Below are 19881 nucleotides of genomic sequence, written 5' to 3' on the forward strand. Positions count from 1 at the left end.
CATTTTTATAGTAATCCAATGCATTTTTATAGCACTGATCGCTATAAAAATGCCAATGGTCCCAAAAATGTGTCAAAAGTGTCCGAAGTGTCCGCCATAATGTCGCAGTACCGAAAAAAAAATCGCTGATCGCCGCCATTACTAGTAAAAAAAATATAATAAAAATGACATAAAAATACCCCCTATTTTGTAAACGCTATAACTTTTGCGCAAACCAATCAATAAACGCTTATTGCGATTTTTTTTTACGAAAAATATGTAGAAGAAAACGTATCGGCCTAAACTGAGGAAAAAAAAAGTTTTTTTATATATTTTTGGGGGATATTTATTATAGCAAAATGTAAAAAATATTCATTTTTTTCAAAATTTTCTCTCTATTTTTGTTTATATCGCAAAAACTAAAAACCGCAGAGGTGATCAAATACCACCAAAAGAAAGCTCTATTTGTGGGAAAAAAAGGACGCCAATTTTGTTTGGGAGCCACGTCGCACGACCGCGCAATTGTCTGTTAAAGCGATGCAGTCCCGAATCGCAAAAAGTACTCTGGTCTTTGGGCAGCAATATGGTCCGGGGGTTAAGTAGTTAAAGGAGAATTAACCCAAAAAAGATTAATTAAATGCGCAAGGGCTTTTTTTTTTTTTACCACTACTATTCCTGTATATTGGTCTTTAAAATATACAAATACAGCAGTTTAGAATTTGCATGAAAGGTTTAGCAATGGGAAACACTTTTTGAAAAATAGGAAGTGCATTTTATATACATCTATAGAGATCAGACCAAAATGAGGGACAATTAAGGGGCAAAGAGGGACATTGCTCCAAATCAGGGACAGTCCCTCGAAATCAGGGACAGTTGGGAGGTATGCTGTATACTAAAAAATGCATTCATTGATTACATTAAATAGCTTTAAATATGCAACTGGCATGCTTAAGCGTAAAAATGATGCAATGGATGTAAGAGGCGTGCAAAGTAATATAGTTGTGTTTTAGCAATGTGTCGGAGGTCAGAGTAAACCTTGTGAATGTGTAACAAGACAGCAGTGCTGAACATTTGTGTGTGTGTGTGAGAATCAACCCCTCCTTCTGGTGGAGCTTGCCTGAGGATCTGAGGCCTCCCTCTCCTTACACATTCACAGCGAGGAGGAACGTAAACATGGCTCTCTCCAGCAGCAGCAGAGTTTATGACTGTATTGTGGTAGGAGCAGGAATTCAGGGATCCTTTACTGCCTATCACCTAGCTAAAAACCAGAAGAGGACTCTGCTTCTGGAACAGGTACCAGGGGGGTGATTGCACAAAAAGCAGTATTTTCTCATTTATGTAAAACTATGTATGCAATGATATATTATTATTTTGCAGTGTGTACTGGAATACACGTGCAGGTTAAAGGAAAGGTAACAAAGCTTAAAAATGTCTATTGATTTCTAAAAGGAAAACCAAGAGAAGCAGTGACCTTTCCTCTGTGTAATGTGTTTGCTCAGAATGTTGAACTTTGGAAGATCGGCACATACAATGGCACAGAGCTCTGGTGCCCCGACACACTGTATTTATAAAGTCGCAATACTGTATTTATTATGGTTTTTAACAGTTAATCTAAGGGACTATTAGTCCCCGTTCACACCTAAATGTACTGAAATCAGTTTGTTCCAGAATCGCAGGAAAATGCAGGATGTGTTTGGGATGCCCTTATTACTTAATGGCACCCCAAAGACGGTGCAATTTTGCTGCAATTTACGGGCAAGAAAATACGCAAGGAACAACACCAAAGGTGTCTGGCTCTGTGCCAAAATTTGGTACATGAGCTTTTTTGGTGCATTTTTGGAGTAAAGGGAGGCCCATGGGACCACAGGCATTATGCATACCCCAAACAGGCAAAGAGGAATAACACAGCAGACAACGATTTATTTTCCAAAATTTATTAACACAAACATCTGGTATAACATATAATATTTGTTTGGAATTTAACTTTGGCCACGGCCTGATTCATTGGTTTAATAAATCACATTTGATAATAACTCATAAAAATATATATCAAACTCATAGCTCATAAATGTAAATAATTCAACCGATTAAGTTTTCATAACCATCCTCAACCCAGCCACTGAGACTTGAGCTGATTTACCAACATGCTTGAGAACTTCTTAACTCTCCCCTCAGGCGACTTACCTGAGGCACCACATGAATCGGCCGCAACGGGGGGGGGGGGTGTTTAGGGTGGGGAGCTCCTCCGGCTGGAATTTCCTGGTGAAACGGCCGCAGGCCCTCACGGAAACGGGCCTTAAATAGGCTTGGACCGGGTACCAGAACCTTCCACCGGGTCACCTGGCTTCCGCCAACCAATCCCTGACCTATATACCTTATGCAGGTAAGTTCCCCAGATAGCAGGCTTCCAGGCAGGACACTGTCATGTGCTTTCACAGCTTTCACAGCTTTTCCCTGTCCACCATCACCATCCACAGTCTCCACTATACTCCTCCACACCCACCTACAACTTCCTGTCTTGCTTTAAGCCACTTACTTGGACAGGTGCGTTAACCCTTTCTGTTCCCTTAAAGGGACCACAGTCCGAACAGAGGGGATATATAGCGTCCTTCCAGGACCCAGCCACGGCGTCCTGTACAATATGTATATACTGTATATGGTATATACACACCATTAGATCACTTTTACAGTGTCTATCCTATCATCATAAAAGAGATCACATAGTTCTCAGCATTCTCAGTGGTAATTAATAAGTATTCTTTAGAATCAGGGTTGCCAACCGTCAGTAGATTTACTGACAGTTTGTAAAAATCTGAGATTTTTACAACTGTCTGTAAATATCAGGGGCTGATAATTTGTCATGCTGTGTCAATCTTTTACGTGTAAACCAAATTACTTGTTATGGGTATTGTCAGTATTTCCATATTGTGTTTATACTGTTTAAATATCGATTTTCTTATGCCGCGTACACACGATCATTTTTCAGCATGAAAAAAAAATGTTGAAAAAAAAAAACAACGTTTTCCCAACTTCATCATTAAAAAGACGTTGCCTACACACCATCGTTTTTAAAAAATGATCTAGCAAAGCGCGGTGACGTACAACACGTACGACGGCACTATAAAGGGGAAGTTCCATTCGCCTTTGGGCTGCTTTGGCCGATTCTGTGTTAATAAAAGACGATTCGCGCTTTTCTGTCTGTTACAGCGTGATGAATGTGCTTACTCCATTATGAACGGTAGTTTTACCAGAACGAGCGCTCCCGCCTCATAACTTGCTTCTGAGCATGCGCATGTTTTTTACGTCGGTTTAGCCCACACACGATAATTTTTTACAACCCAAAAAACTACATTGTTTAAAACGACATTAAAAAATGCAGCATGTTCGAAAAAAAAATTGTCGTTTTTCAGAACCTGAAAAATGATGTGAAGCCCTCACACGATCATTTTAAATGACGTTTTTAAAAAACAACGTTTTTTTCATGCCGAAAAATGATCGTGTGTACGCGGCATTAGTTTTTAATAAGAGTTCTGTCATTTTTCAGGTTGACAGTAAAAAAAAATGTGCTCTGTTAGTAAATTTTCAATGTTTTGTCAGTAAAAAATGCTGCAGGAGTTTGGCAACACTGGTTAGAAACTGGTTTGACCTTGCAAAGTATCACCAAATTTCAACTTTACCAGGACAGGTGTCCCTACTAGAAGATTTCCACTCCCTTTCTATTCTGATAACAACTCCAAATTGTAAATCTGCCCCACAGGCACACAGACAGCAATTAAAACCAGGGGGCCAGATTCATACACCGCCGCAAGTTTTCAGTTTTAGTGCCCGATCCACAAAGCACTTACCTGGAAACTTGCGGCGGTGTATCGTAAATACGTCCAGCGCAAGGCGGTCCAAATCGAATGGGCGGGTAACATTTAAATTAGGCGCGCTCCCGCGCCGGACCTACTGCGCATGCTCCGTTTTCTAACTCCCACCGTGCTTTGCGCGAAGTGACGTAATTTTTTCGAACGGCGACGTGCGTAGCGTACTTCCGCATTCCCGGACGTGTTACGCAAACGACGTGAAATTTTAAATTTTGACGCGGGAACGACGGCCATACTTTAGACAGCAATACGTTTGCTGACTAAAGTTAAGGCACCCAAAACGACGACTAACTTTGCGACGGGAAACTAGACTAGCGGCGACGTAGCGTACGCGAAAAACCGTCGTGGATCGCCGTAACTCCTAATTTGCATACCCGCCGCTGGTATACGACGCGAACTCCCCCCAGCGGCGGCCGCGGTACTGCATCCTAAGATCCGACAGTGTAAAACAATTACACATGTCGGATCTTATGGATATCTATGCGTAACTGATTCTATGAATCAGTCGCATAGATACTCTGAGAGATACGACGGAGTATCTGAGATTCTCCGTCGTATCTCCTTTGTGAATCTGGCCCAGGGGATCTTATCCTTCCCCACACAAACCATATAAAAAAAAAGGCTTTTAATGCTAGTAATCATTACCTACATTAGTCAATGAATCTGCCACCTGTTGAAAAAGAACATGATAATTATAGGCACCCTTTGACTTTTCATTAGATGTGAAGCCAGGTTACAGGTTGAACAAAGCAGAAACTGTACAGTTGTAATAAGTGGTTAGTAATGAACAGAGATTTAGTTATGCTGGTTTACTTTTATTTATACAATTCCATGTTTCATATAATGACCATAATTTCATTAACTCACATAAAGACATCTTATAATAACCTTTTAACACTTGTTTTCATTGTTATGGTTTTAAATATTATGTTTCTTTTTTAATTTGATATAACAAAGGCATAGAATTTTTTTTAGATTTACTTTTCCAACAGAATGTCTAGAATAATGCTTGAAGAGAATACATGTATAAATGAGTAGTAATTCTTCAAGGTTAATCTCAGTTAATACACAAAAAAATGTAATATTCATTGAAGGAAAGATGTGCCATTAGATAAAAACCCAACACCACCCCTACCCTGCCACTGCACCACTACATAGTATATCACTTCTAATGTAAATCATGTGAAGATACAGGCAAGTTGGTAATACTGTCTCTGAAAAGATTATAGCTTGATATGTGCTTTACATATACTAGCGGTTCTTAAAGCGGTGGTTCACCCTGCTGAACAACATTTCAGCATAAAATTCGGCATCGTAGCGCGAGCTACAGTATGCCGGTCTTTCATTTTTTAACCCCATACTCACTGTTTAATCGTACATAGACGATTCCGTCTGCCGCGGGTAATGGGCGTTCCTAGCAAGAGGGAGGGTGATTGACGGCCTACTCTGGCACGTCACGCTCCCCGAAGACAGCCGGAGTAGGTCTCGGCTCTTCACGGCGCCTGCGCACAGGCTATGCGCAGGCGCCGTGAAGAGCCAAGCCTATTTCGGCTATTTCCGGAGAAGCGTGACGCGCCAGAGCCGGCCGTCAATCACCTTCCGTCTGGATTGGAACGCCCATTTCCCGTGGGCAGACGGAATCGTCTAGGTCGGATTAAACAGTGAGTACGGGGATAAAAAATGTAAGACCGGCATACTGTAGCTCGCGCTACGATGCCGAATTTTATGATAGAATAAAAAAAAAAAAAAGATTTACATTGACAGAATGGCAAGGACAGGCAAATGGACGTACAGGTACGTCCCCTTTAATTTGCTGCCGTGTGATCGAGATCGCGACCCTGTCGTGGGCTCTGTGACCGCGCCCGCGGGACCCGCAGACTCGATGTCCGGCGGTGTCCCGCGATTGTGTCACAGAGCTGAAGAATGAGAGGATGTCAGTGTAAACACATCTCCCCGTTCTTCCTAGCGACATGTCACTGATCGAATGCTCCCTCTCATCGGGAGCAGCGATCAGTGATGTGTCACTCGTAGCCACACCCACTAACAGTTAGAATCACTCTCTAGGACTCACTTAACCCCTTCAGCGCGCCCTACAGGTTAACCCCTTCACTGCCAGTGTCATTTTTACAGTAATCAGTGCATTTTTATAGCACTGATCGATGAAGTAATGACAATGGTCCCAAAATGGTGTCAAAAGTGTGCGATGTGTCCGCCATAATGTCGCAGTCACGATAAAAAATGCTGATCGCTCGTCATTACTAGTAAAAAAATATATATTAATAAAAATGCCATAAAACGATCCCCTATTTTGTAGACGATACTTTTGCGCAGACCAGTCAATAAACGCTGATTGCGATTTCTTTTTTTTAATCAAAAAAACGTAGAAGAATACGTATCGGCCTAAACTGAGGAAAATTATAATTCTTTTATATATTTTTTGGGGATATTTATTATAGCAAAAATAAAAAATATAGAATTTTTTTCAAAATTGTCGCTCTATTTTTGTTTATAGCGCAACAAATAAAAACCGCAGAGGTGATCAAATACCACCAAAAGAAAGCTCTATTTGTAGGAAAAAAGGACGTGGGTAGCAATTGAACAATCGTGCACCAAGATTCCACTTCAATGTGTGCCATGGTTAAGGCCAAATGCACTTGGCATATTGAGGAACCATTATTTGATAAGGGCAACTCTGCGAGTAGTACAACAAAGCCATTTTTTCTCCAAGGAAGAAGGAGAAATATCCCGGATGTATCCAATTTTGGGAAACCCAGCATTTCCCCCTGGATATACAGATAGCCGTTTCAGACAAACAGTGAGACAGGGTAAATTTCATCTAGGTGATTATCTTGAAGAATATAGGCTGAAAACTAGGGCGGAAATACAATTGATGTTTAATCCACCACTGGATCCATGGCGGATGCAGCAACTTACTCACTTTCTCAGTTCCCTTCTTCGTAAGGAGTGGTTAGATCGCCCGAATACGCCCGTGGAAAATGCATGCTTGGTAAATGCTCCCTCAGCACATGGGGTATCTGAGATGTATAAACTGTAAGTACAATCGTCAGAGGGTTATGCCCCGGGATTCCTTCAGAAATGGAAAAGAGATACTGGGCCAGATTCTGATAGATCCTGCGGCGGCGGCGCGTAAGCTATTTACACTACGCCGCCCCAACTTACAGGAGCAAGTGCTGTATTCCCCAAACACTTGCTCCGTAATTTGCGGCGGCGTAGTGTAATTGGCCCGGCGTATCCCCGCGTAATTCCAAGGGGGCGGCTTGTATTTAAATTAAGCGCGCCCCCGTGCCGATCGAACTGCGCATGCGCCGGGCTTAAAATAGCCCAGTGCGCATGCTCCAGTTCTCGACGGAAAACGGCAATGACGCCGACGTGTGCCTCATTGACGTAAAGTCGTATACAAGAATGACTTAGGAAAACGACGTACCCGACGGGAAAAGACGACGCGGACCCGACGCCATACTTAACATGGCATACGGCGGACTGGCGTAAGATTACCCCTCATATAGCAGGGGTAACCTTACGCTTACGCAAACAACGTAAGCGACGGCTACGTGACGCAAATTCGTTCGGGAATCGGCGTATCAGGCTCATTTGCATAAACAAATGAGACCTGAACGTAAACGCCACCTAGCGGTCGGCATTGTATTGCATTTAGGATCCGACGGTGTAAGTGATTTACACCAGTCGGATCCTAGCCTAAATCCGTCGTATCTTGTTTTGTGAATACAAAACAATGATACGCCGGCGGGAAATTCGAATTACGCCGGTGTATCAGTAGATACTCCGGCGTAACTCTTCTGAGAATCTGGCCCTTAGACATTACATTGTCTGAAGAGCAGCGGAGATATATTTTACATTTTACTCATCACTCCTCAACGGCTACTAAGTACCAAGAGCTGTGTTATAAAATTCCCACACGTTGGTATAGAGTTCCATCATTGTTGCTTAAAATTTATCCGGAAAGGAATAAATAAATATGTGCTGGCGTTGGTGTGGCAGAGGGCAATATGCTCCATATTTTTTGGTTGTGTCAAAAACTGCAGGCATTCTGGGCCAAGGTCCGAGATATGATAAGACAGCTGACAGGTCAGGACCTGGGTTCTGAACCGGCCAGATACTTGCTCCATCTTTCAGAGCTTTCTAGGCGTAAATATAGTAATTCGATGACCGTTCATCTTCTGAATGCAGCCAAGTCATGTGTATCAGCTCTCTGGAAGCGGGAATCATCTCCCTCTGTCTCGCAGTGGCTTAAAAAAATAGCTGAAATATATACTATGGAAAGAGGCAGTGCTACTATTCAAGGCAGAGAAGAGAAGTTTAATAAAAAATGGTCAACATGGTCAACGTATGTCTGCTCTAGAGAATATGGCTGTGCACTGGCAGAGGCGGAATAGAGGAATATTTTTTTATATATATTTTTTTTTATATATTTTTGTTTTTGGTTTGTTTGTTTTTGTTCTGTTTTTGTTTTTTGTTGTGCCGGCTTGATAAATAGGAAGGATGAGGAAGATCATCTATACCGTCAGTATATCTAGAAAAGGAAACATTTTGGAACTGAAATGCTCTGTAAATTCCTTCTATTGCAGAATCGATTTCTGATATGTTATATATGTGATACGTATGCCAATGAAGTATGTTTGTTTGTATAAAATTGATTAAAAAACAATAAAATATAGAATAAAAAAAAAAAGAAAAAAGGACGTCAGTTTTGTTTGGGAGCGTCGTCGCACGACCGTTAAAGCGACGCAGTGCAGAATCGCAAAAAGTAGCCTGGTCTTTGGCCAGCCAAATGGTCCGGGGCTTAAGTGGTTAAAGTGTTACTAAACCCACAACAGTAAAATCAGTCTGTATATACAGTAAAGCATGCTTGTTATACTCACCATGGAACCGAAGAGGTTAATCCTTCGCATTGTGTAAAAAGGCTGTTTGATCCTGGCTTTTCTGATCCTCCCCTCCTTCCACTGTCCCCTTATAATTTCCTGATAACACAGTCTATGGAGTCAGTTTGGTGTGTATTGCTAGAGTTTTTTTTTTCTTGGGAGGATGCATGTGATCAGCACAGGGCCAATCGGCACTGATCAGACAGAGGGTCTTGCAGTCTCATAGGACAGTCAGAAAACTCCTCCTACAAGCTGCAACCAGTGCTCGGCCAGGCACTGATAAAAGTCACACGATTGCTCTAATTGCTGATGAGAAAGGGTATTTAGCTGTTTATATTTACTAACATAATTGCATTTCCATGTTCTGTGTACTGTGGGAGACCAGATATAGTGAATGTAGGGTCCTGGATTTAGTAATACTTTAATGCACACATGGCTAAATGAGACCAAAAGGACTCTGCTCAGATTCCCATAATCAGGAACTGAGATTCCTGGTTTCGGATTTTGTGTATCTCACAGTACTTTAGGGGTGGGCTTTTTTGGTTTATTTTGTAATATCTCACCACAGTCTTAATTGTTGTTCTGTTTTCTTAGATCAGTGGTCTCCAAACTGTGGCCCTTTGCTTACCTTTATCAGGCCTTTGGGGCACTATTACGCCCACTGATACGGGGTACTATTGTTTCCCACTGATGATAACAATAGGGCAATAATTCCTGCACTAACAACGATGGGACACTATTCATTCACTAAGACCAAAGATGGGGCATTATTTCTTACACTGACACCAATGGTGAGACACTATTCCTTCCACAGACACCAACGATGGGGCACTATACTTCCCCCTAATACTTAAGATGGAATATTGTTAACTCCCACTGATGCCAGGTTATTTTCTACTCCCACTGGCCACAGTCCGGCCCCCCTAGAGTCTGAACAACAGTAAATCGGCCCTTGTTTTGAAAGTTTGGAGACCCCTGCATTAGATTGTGCTCATATTCACTTTTTTAAATGTACTTTTTTGAATTTTAAAAACCTAATCTTCTTGGCTAATTCGTTTTTTTTTTTTTTTTTTACAATGTGAGTTGGTCTGCATAGAAACTGGCTGTCTACATGGCACATGCGCTGGGGTGAAGCATTGACTGCCATTCTCCATCCTGAATACTATACTCAGGGCCGTCTTTAATATGGTTTGGGCCCAGGGCAAACATTTTTTTTGGGCCCCCCTCCAGCTTATTTTGGGCCTGGCTGGTTCACATGTATGTTTTGGCGGTCCTTATTTGTGCAGGTACAGCAGCTCATTGATTTGAATGGGCTGCCATGCCTTCGTTTCCTGCAGAAAAAAGGTGCATTCAGCATTTTAAAAATACAGTTGCCTTGAAATCCATTCTGCTTTTGCACCATGCTACTTACCTGCAGTTCTTGCACCATGCTACTTACCTGCAGTTCTTGCACACACAAACGCACTGTGTTTTTAAAAGCGTGACCTAAACATCTAAAAATGCAGCAAGTTTGACAGTGCGGGAACTGCAGATAAGTCACAGCAGACAGCATAATGGACAGACAGTGCTGTATTTCAGTGCTTGATGGGCATAGGCGTGCCGTGTGCGCAGCCTATTACATGAGGCATGCGCTTTTCTTTGCAGGAAATGCAGGCATGGCGGCCCATTCAAATGAATGGGCTGCTGTGCCTGCGCAAATGTGGGCCGCCAAAACACATACATGTGAACCAGCCAGGCCCAAAAAAAGCCCATCAAGCAGTTAAATACAGACAGTAATGTCATGTGCTCTGAGGCTTTACTCAGCCTGGACTGCAGGTCTGGTCTGTGATTTAAAGAGTTCCTCTATTTTACACATGGCATGGCATGGGGTCCCATGGTGCTAAAGCAGAATGGACAGACAGTGCTGTGACCCCATGCCATGCCATGTGTAAAATAGAGGAACTTTTTAAAACACTGACCAGACCTGCAGTGAATCATCAAATATTATAAAGACTTTGGGCACACTCTACAGAAAACTTCTATTTACAATATAGATTAGCAAACTGTGACATAACTTGAGGAGCAGGACATGAAGAAGTCAGCCTCAGGAAGAGCAAACTGGGGATGTTATAAAATCATATTCTAATTCACTTTTATATGCAAGCAGCACCCAGTGGCAGGAAGGGAGAAGTGCGCGTCTAAAGGGAAGCCAGGGGTGCTGTACATTTTAAAACACTGGGAAGGGAAGCAGTACTGTCACTGGCTGCGTGTCGCTGATGATTTTCAGCCTGATTTGTGGGCAGCACAGGGGCTTAACGGGCGGCAGGGCCGCCATCAGGAATTATGGGGCCACTTACACAGCTTCAGGCATGGGCCCCCTGGAGCAGAGAACCGGGATGGGGGGTGCTGCCGCCTGAAATTGAGAAGCAGGGGGGGGGGGCTGCCGCAAATTTAGAAGCGGGGGGCCCTTTACAAAAAAAGAAATAAAGAAAGAAATAAAGAAAAATATATATAAAAAAGGGGTGTAGCCATCCGAGGCCCTGGGGACCTCTGGGCCCTTTTAATAAAAATAAAAAAGAAATAAAAAATATATTTTAAAAAGGGGGTTGCCATTGCCATCTGGGGCCCTGGGGACCTCTGGGCCCTTTAATATGTTTTTTTTAATAAAAATAAATTACAAAAAAAAGGGGGTTGCCATCCGGGACCTCTGGGCCCTTTAATAAAAAAAATATATATAAAGAAACATTTATAAAAAAAAAGGGGGGGTTGTCATCCAGGGCCCTGGGGACCTCTGGGCCCTTAAATAAAAAATAAATAAAAAAATATATAAACAAAAATAAAAAAATAAACATTTATAAAAAAGATAAAGGGTGTTTGCCACATGGGGACCTCTGAGCCCTTTAAAAAAAAAATAAATAAATAAATAAATATATATATATATATATATATATATATATATATATATATATATATATATATATATATATATATATATATATATATATATATATATATATATATATATATATATATATATAAAAAGAAATAAAATATATAAAAAAGGGGGTTGCCATCCGGGGCCCCGGGGACCTCTGGGTCCTATAATAATAATAACAAACATTTATATATATATATATATATATATATATATATATATATATATATATATATATATATATATATATATAAAAAGATTTTTTTTAATAAAAAAAGGGGGGTTGTCATCCGGGGCCCTGGGGAACAATGGGCCCCTGGGGACCCCCAGACCTCTAAAAAAAAATTGGCCCTTTAATAAAAAATAAAATAAAAATATATTAAAAAATTGTCCCTTTAATAAAAATATATAATTTTTTTTTTATTTAAAAATAAATAAAAAAAAGGGGGGTTGCCATCTGGGGCCCTGGGGTCCTCCGGGCCCCGGGGGGCCTCCGGACCCCTAAAAAAAAAAAAAAAAAAAAAAAAAAAAAATTTTTTTTTTTTTTTTTTTTTTTCAAAGGGGGATGCTTTGGGCCCCCAACAGTGACAGGGCCCAGGGCACCTGCCCCATTTGCCCTGCGGTAAAGACGGCCCTGACTATACTTACACTAGGCTTTATGTAAGAAAATCAATAGTGAGGCAAAATAAGCTTCTCCAGCCCCAACCAAACCAGACAATAAAAATTGCATTCAAAGATTATCTGAGTCCAATTACATTTTTTTAAATTAGAATTGAGTAGGAAATGATAAAAACTCTAATAACCCTAGTGATAAAAATGGAGGGGCTAAATCTCTCCCATGGTTACATACACAGTAATAAAAAACAGTTTTTCACTATATAGTATTTAAAACTTAACATATGAGTATATAACATTTTGTATGGTTTGTTAAAAATACTTTATTATTATGACTTTTAGGCAACATTTTAGGAGACATTTTTATAGAAATTTAGGTAATTCCAAAGAGTATACAAATATGTTCTTGGAATAGTATATGCCGTATATACTTGAGTATAAGCCAAGTTTTTCAGCACATTTTTTTGTGCTGAAAATGCCCCCCCCCCCCCCCCCGGCTTATACTCGAGTCTCACTGTCCATCTCCAGCCTAATGCGCCTAATCTCCCGGCACTGTGACATGCAGTCAGGCTATTTGACGGATGTGCAGTATAACAAAGCCTGCCTCCACCTCCTCCTCGTCCTGGCCTGTGATAGGTGGGACACTGAGTCACTGCTTAGAAGAACTGAATCAGTGTTCCGTCACAGACGAGGGATGAGGAGGAGGCGGGGCTTTGTTACACTGGCCGCTGGTGCCGACTAGACTGACTGCATGTCACACAGCACTGGAGATCAAGGTAAAAATCCCTAACTATCGAGTATGGAGGGAACACTCATCAACTTGACCTACTAAAGTAAAATTCTGGCTTACTTAGCAAGAGCAGACTTCTTTCCTACCTCTATTCCTGTATATATGTCAACTCTTGGGTTCTACTGACTCAGGCTGGGGATATTGCTCAGGCTTTTATTGTTGCATATGGGCACAGTGGCTAGGCATGGATATGGGCACAGTGAGGAGGCATGCAGATTGGCACAGTGAGGCATGCAGATGGGCACAGTGAGGCATACAGATAGGCTTTGTTGACCCTCTTTTCCACTTACAGTAGCTGCTGCATTTCAAACCCTAGGCTTATACTCGAGTCAATACGTTTTCCCATTTTTTTGTGGTAAAATTAGGTACCTCGGCTTATATTCGGGTCGGCTTATACTCAAGTATATACGGTAAGTTTTGTATACAAATAATTCTGACAGCCATGCTTAAAGGGGTTGTAAAGGTAAAAGTTTTTTTACCTTAATGCATCCTATGCATTAAGGTAAAAAAACATCTGACAGCACCGCCGCCCCACCCTGAGCCCCCGTTTTACTTGCCTCACCCCTCGAAAGTCCCGGGCGCGTTCTTGTCTTCCTGTTCGGTTCCCAGCCTGGCCGTTGATTGGCTAGGCTGGGCGGATTGATAGCAGCCATTGGCTGGCACTGCTGTCAATCAAGCGGATGACGTGGGGCGCCGGGGGGCGGGGCCGAGTAATACAGTCGGCGGGAGCACGCTCGCAAAAGCTTTCCACCATGCGAGGGAGCTCGCATGAAGGTAGAAAGCTTTTGCGAGGAAGAGCAGAGACAGCCGCCGAGGGACCCCAGAAGACACGGATGGCGGCCACTCTGTGCAAAACGAACTGCACAGCGGAGGTAAGTATAACATGTTTGCTATTTTTAAACAAAAAAAATCTTGCCTTTAGTGTTCCTTTAAAAGTAAAAAATCATTACTGCTCTAATAACCTAACTAAACTTTTAATTTCTAAAATCTAGTTCTGTAAGCCCTCTTGATCCTAAGTGTGTATGCTCCATCGGTCTTTTGCTGTCTGAATTTCCGCCAACAAAAGATTGAGAGCTGGTTCTCAAATTTTCAGACGGAAAAGATCACTATCGGAAAATCCGATCATCTGTAGCAATTTTGTAGCAAAATTCCGACCCATGCTCGGAAACAATTCGACTTTTAATTTCCAAAATCTAGTTCTGTAAGCCCTCTGGATCCTAAGTGATTAATTTCAAATGTATCAAAATGTCTACAATAGGGCTTAAATAGGGTTATAAATATCCCCACACTTCATAATATGTATGCTTTTAGCTCTATTCACCGATTAGATGGTATTGCACATAGGGTTCTTTTGACTATACAAAAGAAGTATTGGCAAAATAAATAAATATCCGCAGTAGCCAATGAAAGGGATTGTATGCAGGGAGATAGAATAATGCCGCGTACACACGGTCGTTCTTCGGCATGAAAAAAAAACGATGTTTTTCAGCATGTCCAAAAAACGAAGTTTTTTCCAACTTCATCATTAAAAACGATGTTGCCCACACACCATCGTTTTTGAAAAATGATGAACAAAGTGCGGTGATGTACAACACGTACGACGGCACTCTGAAGGGGAAGTTCTATTCGCCTTTGGGTTGCTTTTAGCTGATTCCTTGTTAGTAAAAGACGATTTGCGCTTTTTTGTATGTTACAGCGTGATGAATGTGCTTACTCTATTATGAATAGTAGTATTACCAGAACGAGTGCTCCCGTCTCATAACTCACTTCTGGGCATGTGCGGGTTTAAAACGTCGTTTTAGCCCACACACGATAATTTTTTACAACCCGAAAAACGACATTTTAAAAAACGACGTTAAAAAATGCAGCATGTTTGAAAAAAAACGAATTGTCGTTTTTCAGAAGCCGAAAAACGGTGTGAAGCCCACACACGATCATTTTAAATGACGTTTTAAAAAAACGTTGTTTTTTTTCATGCCGAAAAACAACCGTGTGTGCGCGGCATAAGTCCTACTTCTTTTTAGGTATTGTTCATTCTGAATACTCACCTCAGAAGCCAACTATTTCTCCATAGAGTTCAATAAAACATGTGTCATGTGAGTTGTGTTCTGTTCACTGAGCAAATTGCAGTACTCAGCGTAAATATATAACTGGTACAAGTAAAGTATTCTTGTATACACTGGGGGTTATTTACAACAGGCAAATCCACTTTGCACTACAAGTGCAAAGTGCACTTGTAATTGCACTGAAAGTGCACTTGGAAGTGCAGTCGCTGTAAATCTGAGGGGTAGATCTGAAATGAGGGGAAGCTCTGCTGATTTTATCATCCAATCATGTGCAAGCTAAAATGCTGGTTTTTATTTTCCTTGCATGTCCCCCTCAGATCTACAGCGACTGCACTTCCAAGTGCACTGTCAGTGCAATTTCAAGTGCACTTTGCACTTGTAGGCCCAGATTCTCAAAGGGCTTACGACGGCGCAACGCAATGTGCGCCGTCGAAAGTCCTAATCTGGGCCGTCGTATCTATGCGACTGATTATTAGAATCAGTTACGCATAGTTTACCATTAGATCCGACAGGCGTAAGGCTCTTACGCTGTTGGATCTTAAATGCAATTTTTTTTTCGCCGCTAGGTGTCGCATCTGTCGTTTTCCCCGTCGGGTATGCAAATTAGCAAAATACGCGAATTCCCGAACGTACGTGCGGTTGATGCAGTGAAGTTACGACGTTTACATTAAATTTGCAAAGCGAAAAGTTGCCCCTGCTATATAAGGGGCAACCAATGTTAAGTATGGCCGTCGTTCCCGCATCAAAATTTACAAATTTACGTCGTTTGCGTAAGTCGTCCGTGAATAGGGCTGGACGTAATTTACGTTCACGTCGAAACCAATGACGTTCTTGCGACGTCATTTAGCGCAATGCACTTCGGGAAATTTTAGGGATGGCGCATTCGCATTAGGTTCGGTGCGGTAACGCGCCTAATTTAAATGCTATACGCCCCCTACGCCGGAGGATTTACGCTACGCCGTCGCAACTTTACAGGCAAGTGCTTTGTGAATCAAGCACTTGCCCGTAAAACTTGGGGCGGCGTAACGTAAATGAGATACGTTACGCCGCCGCAGAGATGCGGCGATCTACGAGAATCTGCCCCGTAGTTTGCACTTGTAGTGCCAAGTGCATTTGCCTTTAGTAAATAACCACCAGTGTGCAGAAATGAAGTAGAATAGAACACAGTTCAGTAAAGGTATGTCCTGGTTCAACTAAATCCTGGAAGAGTGTTCACTGGGATTTATCTGGTTCTCTCTCCTATGTTTGGTTGACCCGATAACACTGATGCCTCGTGCACACGATCGATTTTCCTGGCGGTCAAAAGTCCGCCGAGAAAACCAAGGGGAAAACCGAGAACCTGCTCGGTTGCTTTTCCTGTGTACATACGGCCAGTATTCCCAACAGGAAAACTGCCATGACAGCTTTGGTCGGGAAAACGGGCCGTGTGTATGCTCCACTGCAGGGTTTCCCATTGGAAAACTGCCGAGCAAAAAAAACGCAGAGAGAACAAGTTCTAATTTTTTTGCTCGCAGTTTTCCTGTCGGGAAAACTGCTATGGAGCATACACACGGCCGGTTTTCCTGACCAAAAGCAAACATGGCAGTTTTCCTGTCAGGGAAACCGATCGTGTGTACGAGGCATGATAGGTCACATTGCTGTCTCTGACCTCAGTTCACCTACTGATTTTTTTTCTTTATTCATCAGAAACCTGCAGACTACTAAACAAAGGGAATTTTACCATAACTCATTCTATGATCTCTAGAAGCACTGGAAAAAATCTGGGAATTTCTCATTTGAACATTATGAGGAGGGTATTAATAGGATTGCACTTTAATTTTCATATACATAACCTTGACCTTTGCTTAGTAGGGAGTTCTGGGGGTTGATAGAATTTGAAGATTCAGATGCTAATAAGGATAAAATATAAAACTGTGCTTTAACATTCTTATACACTGTATACATGCTGAGAAATAATGAGATTGAAGCATAATGAGATAAACTTGCCAGTCGTGAGATTGCCTTCTGTCAAGTATCAAGTTCCTTTTGAGATGTGGGGACATATGGTCACCATGGATGTGAGCACTTACTATATTTGGAAGAAATGAATATGAATATGTAATAATTCTATTATTCTGGGGGGGAAACATTTCTTCTATAGTGGCAATAAATGCTTTCCTTTCCACTTGTCTTTCAGTTCCCACTTCCACACTCCAGAGGCAGCTCCCATGGACAAACAAGAATTATTCGCAGAGCTTACGCTGAAGACTTTTATACCAACATGATGGACGAGAGTTACCAGCTGTGGGCAGACCTGGAGAGGGAATCAGGCATCAAACTGTATAGGTCAGAGCTTCTCAAACTTTCATCAGTTGTGTACCATTGTCACAAGATACCTATGCCATGTCCAAGCACTAACATCAGTTGCTATTCTTAAGACCCCTTTCACACTGGGGCGTTTTTCGGGCACTTTGGCCTTAAAAAAAAGCCTGTAAAGCACCTGAGGCCTCGTACACACGACCGAACATGTCCGCTGAAACTGGTCCGTCGGACCAGTTTCAGCAGACATGTTCGGTCGTGTGTAGGGCCGACTGGACAATTTTCCAACCGACCGGACAGGTTTCCAGCGGACAACATTTTCTTAGCATGCTAAGAAACATGTCCGCTGGAAGCCTGTCCGCCGGACATGTCCGATGGTCAGTACGACTCATCGGACATGTCCGCTGGCCCGAGAACCCGCGCATCGCGTCGAAGTGATTCGACGCATGCGTGGAAGCATTGAACTTCCGGGTTCGCGCACGTCGCCGCGTCATCGTCGCCGTCACGTCGCCACGTCATCACCGCGTGGAATTTGGTCTGATGGTGTGTACAGCCATCAGACCAAATGATCCCAGCGGACATGTCCGATGAAAACGGTCCACGGACCGTTTTCATCGGACATGTTGGGTCGTCTGTACGAGGCCTGAAAGAAGCCTCATCTGCAATCACAATGTGAAAGCCTGAGTGCTTTTTAGAGTCCTTTCACACTGAAAGCGCCCGAAAAATGCTGGTAAAGCGCTGCTAAGACCCCTTTCACACTGGGGCATTTTTCGGGCACTTTGCCTTAAAAAAAAACCTTTTTTTTTACGCCCTGCCAGTGCAACGCCTCAGTGTGAAAGCACTCTGGCTTTCAAATTGGGATTGCAGATGCAGCTTCTTTCAGGCGCTTTACAAGCGCTTTTTTTAACGCTAAGACCCCTTTTATACTGGGGCGTTTTTCAGGCGCTTTAGTGGGAAAGCACTAAGGCTTTCACATTGGAATTGCAGATGCAGCTTCTTTCAGGCACTTTACAGGCGCTTTTTTTAACTTGCCCTGCGGCCCAGTCTCTGAAGGGAGGGGGATCATGCTCTGCTTCAGTATGTCACAGTACATGTTGGCATTCATGGTTCCCTCAATGAATTGTAGCTCCCCAGTGGCGGCAGCACTCATGCAGCCCCAGATGATGACACTCCCACCACCATGGTTGACTCTAGGCAAGACACACTTGTCTTTGTACTCCTCAACTGGTTGCTGCCACACACGCTTGATACCATCTGAACCAAATAAATGTATATTGTTCTCATCAGACCACAGGACATGGCTCCAGTAATCCTTGTCCTTAGTCTGCTTGTGTTCAGAAAGCGGTTTGCAGGCTTTCTTGTGCATCATCCTTAGAAGAGGCTTCCTTCTGGGACGACAGCCATGTAGACCATTTTGATGCAGTGTGAGGCGTATGGTCTGAGCACTGACAGGCTGACCCCCGACTCTTTTAACCTCTGCTGCAATGCTGGCAGCACTCATACGTCTATTTCCCAAAGACAACCTCTGGATATGACGCTGAGCACGTGCACTCAACTTCTTTGGTCGACCATGGCAAGGCCTGTTTTGAGTGGAACCTGGCCTGTTAAACCGCTGTATGGTCTTGCCCACCGTGCTACAGCTCAGTTTCAGGATCTTGGCAATCTTCCTATAGCCTAGGTCGGGGATATGCAATTAGCGGACCTCCAGCTGTTGCAGAACTACAATTCCCATGAGGCATAGCAAGACTCTGACAGCCACAAGCATGACACCAGAGTCAGAAGCATGATGGGACTTGTAGTTTTGCAACAGCTGGAGGTCCACTAATTGCATATCCCTGGCCTAGGTCATCTTTATGTAGAGCAACAATTCTTTTTTTCAGATCCTCAGAGAGTTCTTTGCCATGAGGTGCCATGTTGAACTTCCAGTAACCAGTATGAGATAGTGAGAGCGATAACACCAAATTGAACAAACCTGCTCCCCATTCACACCTGAGACATTGTAACACTAAGGAGTTACATGACACTGGGGAGGGAAAATGGCTAATTGGGCCCAATTAGGACATTTTCACTTAGGGGTGTACTCACTTTTGTTGCCAGCGGTTTAGACATTAATGCTTGTGGATTGAGTAATTTTGAGGGGACAGCAAATATACACTTTTATACAAGCTGTACACTCACTACTTTACATTGTAGCAAAGTGTAATTTCTTCAGTGTTGTCACATGAAAAGATATAATAAAATATTTACAAAAATGTGAGGGGCGTACTCACTTTTGTGAGATACTGTGTATATATATATATATATATATATATATATATATATATATATATATATATATATATACACACATTGGGGGAAATAATTATTTGATCCCCTGCAGATTTTGTGAGTTTGCACACTTACAATCAATTTAAGGGTCTATCATTTTTTATCTAAGGTGTATTTTAAATGA

General features: G+C 42.3%; 1 protein-coding gene across 1 annotated transcript in view; it reads left to right on the forward strand.

The window, feature by feature from the left end:
* The first annotated feature begins 1038 nt into the window (after positions 1-1038).
* Positions 1039-19881, forward strand: part of PIPOX (pipecolic acid and sarcosine oxidase) — a 99885-nt gene continuing 81042 nt past the window's right edge. The window contains exons 1-2 of the mRNA XM_040338539.1: positions 1039-1272; positions 17308-17456. Of these exons, the coding sequence (XP_040194473.1) occupies positions 1153-1272; positions 17308-17456 (269 nt within the window). The 5' untranslated portion in view covers positions 1039-1152. The remainder of the gene's footprint in view (positions 1273-17307; positions 17457-19881) is intronic.

The sequence above is a fragment of the Rana temporaria genome, chromosome 2 (assembly GCF_905171775.1).
Source record: "Rana temporaria chromosome 2, aRanTem1.1, whole genome shotgun sequence".
Classification (NCBI taxonomy): domain Eukaryota; kingdom Metazoa; phylum Chordata; class Amphibia; order Anura; family Ranidae; genus Rana; species Rana temporaria.